General features: G+C 35.0%; 1 protein-coding gene across 1 annotated transcript; it reads left to right on the plus strand.

Annotated features, from left to right (window-relative positions):
- The first annotated feature begins 735 nt into the window (after window positions 1–735).
- On the plus strand, window positions 736–2,460 carry LOC149896339 (uncharacterized). Its single transcript, XM_090118378.1, has 2 exons — window positions 736–903; window positions 1,223–2,460. The coding sequence occupies exons 1-2, from the start codon at window positions 736–738 to the stop codon at window positions 1,865–1,867; spliced, it is 813 nt and encodes a 270-aa protein (XP_089974504.1). The 3' UTR covers window positions 1,868–2,460.
- The last annotated feature ends 397 nt before the right edge of the window (window positions 2,461–2,857 follow it).

Below are 2,857 nucleotides of genomic sequence, written 5' to 3' on the forward strand. Positions count from 1 at the left end.
AGTTGAATATTAATCAAATTATTGCTATAGGTACAGATAACGCATCAGTTATGACAGGGATCAACAACGGCGTTCACGCTATATTAAAACGTGACTATGGTCTTCAACATTTGATACTCATGCGTCTGAAAATTCTCTGCCAAGAACTGTTGAGTTTTTAGTTCGAGAAATTTTTAAGTGGTTTTCTGTTTCACCATAAAGGAGAGATGAATATAAAAAAATATATGAGCTTATTAACTGTAGAGAAGCACCTTTAAAAATTACAAAGGTGTGCGATACTCGTTGGTTGTCGATAGAGCCAGCAGTTACAAAAATTCTATCGCAATGGGAAGAGTAAAATTGCATTTTAACTTGGCAAGAGGAAATGAAAATTGTTACGCTGCTGAACTTCTATACAACATGCTTCAGGATAATAAACACTATTTATATTCAATATTTTTGAGAAGCGTTTTAAAATATGTTCAGATTGCAATTAAGGCATTTGAGGGCGAAGACTTTAACCCGTTGAAACTGCTGAACACTCTAAAAACACTGATACAGTCAGTTAGCCAGAGAATTTTAATGCCAACAAGATTGCAGGGGAACATTATAGATCCCATAACTGATAGAGATTTATTATACTTGGTTATATATTTGAAACAGAAATAACTAAACATTAGTTTGATCCCGAGACTTCAAATACAATAAGACAACGCTGCGTCACATTTTTAATGCGCCTTTTTTTAACGTTGGGAAATGCATTTACGCATCCCCCTCGGCAGTTTTGCTGTCCAATGTGGGACTCGCTGGAAGTCATACCCACTAAAACCCAACGGTGGCCGTCTTTCGCCCTGGACAAAGAAAATGGGACCACCATGCACTGAAAAATGTCGCCAAAAATGCTCATTGAAAATATCTGAACAGGTGAGAACAACGATATTCCAAAACTATTACAAGTTATGTGATGTAAATCGGCAACGTCAATTTATTGTTAGTAGTATTGATGTAGTTCATCCAAAATACCGCTACACAAACGCGGCGAACCCTCGCCAAAATAATTATTCATACCATTTCAACGTTGACGAAAGCAGAATTCGAGTTTGCAAATTATTTTTAAGGCTCCCTCATGCATTAACGATAAAGTGCACTGACAAAGAAAGATCAGAATATGAGTAATGTGATAACAGAAAAGAGCATGGGTCATTTTAGTATGAAGCCTGGTATACCTACCAATTTGCGATAGTACATCAAAATACAAATAGCATGCGCTTTATTAAATGCGTTTGGTGCACGTTTCACTGATCACGTGTTAGTTAATCAAATGGTGAACGAAATTAATTTAAAACAATACGCCCCAAATCCGCTCTCAGAAACGGTTATACAAAATAATTTGAATCTGCGTAGAGTCCAATTTCAAACCATAGACGCAGCTGTTGGTCTGGAAGATTTTCCAGTCCTAACCAAAGATGATCTAATCATAAAAGCTTTAGGAACGTATCAAATTGCACAAGCCAGAAGTTATTACGGTGAGCATATAAAAAGAAATGGTGTTTACGAAATACAAGTCTGTAGGGATGATGGAGGCCTATTTCTGGAGAACTTGTGGCTATTACGAGCCAAAATTGATTCACGGCATGCCGGAAACCGGACATATTTTGTTTATATTTTAATAAACAATAGCATGCAAGGAAGGGACAAACTCGAAGGCCATTATTGCTCTTGCATAGTAGGGAAGAGAACTCTGGGATGTTGTTCCCATATCACGAGCGTTATATGGTTCTTGGGATGGGCCCGTCACCAAAATGTTTTTCCGCTGCCACCAGCATTATTTTTGGATACAATTATTGTACGACATGACGTAGAAAATGAAGCTAATGACGAATTTTAATCCATACCGAGCACCTTCCTAAAAGCTATGTAGATATTTTTAAGTTTGTGTTATGTTCTTTACTTTTTTCTCATTCTAATGTTGTCTAATCAAAGTAGCACTGCAATTACTACTACTTTTATTATTGCAGTTCTACTTTGATAAGACAACATTATTTTAAATGTGTCTGAAGTTTTCAACAATTGAGAATTGTATGATTGCTTTAAAAAAATATTTAACGAGCAAACATGTCATATTGGAAATCAATAATCAATAAATTACAATAAATAAGTATACAAAGTCAAAAAAGCTTAAGTTATTTTGCCGCAGACCAAACGGATGCTTTGCTTCCATATATTTTTTTAAAGCTTCTATTATTTACTTAGATTGTAAGTTGATAAATAAAGATCTGAATAATATGTATGATTATTTGTTTCTTTCTACCTGTCACAAAATCGTTCATTTATCAGTGGTAAGTTGTTATGATCATAGTGCGGCCGAATAACAAACATTATGAATGCTTGAAGCTTGAGTTACTTTTATAGGGCCGTTTTGGAATGCGTCAGATTCATGCTTATGCTATGGAATAAGGATTTTCCATCGTTGATAATATCTTTGGGCGTATTCAGAAAGAAAGCTTGAAACTTATAAGCGCTTATCGGCGCTTGTCATGTTCATATATTTTCCTGCGCGGGTTACCAGCACTGACAGGAAAATATATGAACATGACAAGCGCCGATAAGCGCTTATAAGTTTCAAGCTTTCTTTCTGAATACGCCCTTTGGGATGAATCGTGATGGATCTGACACCTGAAAATCAAAGCGGGCTTGATAATGGTTCGAGTTTAATTTTTATTACTTTGCCTTTGATGGTAATGTAGCATTTTTAAAAACCTTTTATTACAAATTCTAAGTTTTATAATGTTTACCTTAACATTTAAGTAAGAAACATTAAAAAGTAAAAAAAAAAAACTTATTTACTCCAATACTCAATACTCAATAATTTATTTGC

Source organism: Colias eurytheme, chromosome 29 (assembly GCF_061535395.1).
Source record: "Colias eurytheme isolate Ceu_HAF_F1 chromosome 29, ilColEury1 Martin Lab GWU primary, whole genome shotgun sequence".
NCBI lineage: Eukaryota > Metazoa > Arthropoda > Insecta > Lepidoptera > Pieridae > Colias > Colias eurytheme.

Bases quoted from the DNA above. Each gene is read 5' to 3' on its own strand.
- LOC149896339 (XM_090118378.1), top strand. From the start codon at position 736: ATGCATTTACGCATCCCCCTCGGCAGTTTTGCTGTCCAATGTGGGACT. The intron at 904-1,222 runs GTGAGAACAACG...AATTTGCGATAG, and splicing joins CATTGAAAATATCTGAACAG to TACATCAAAATACAAATAGC.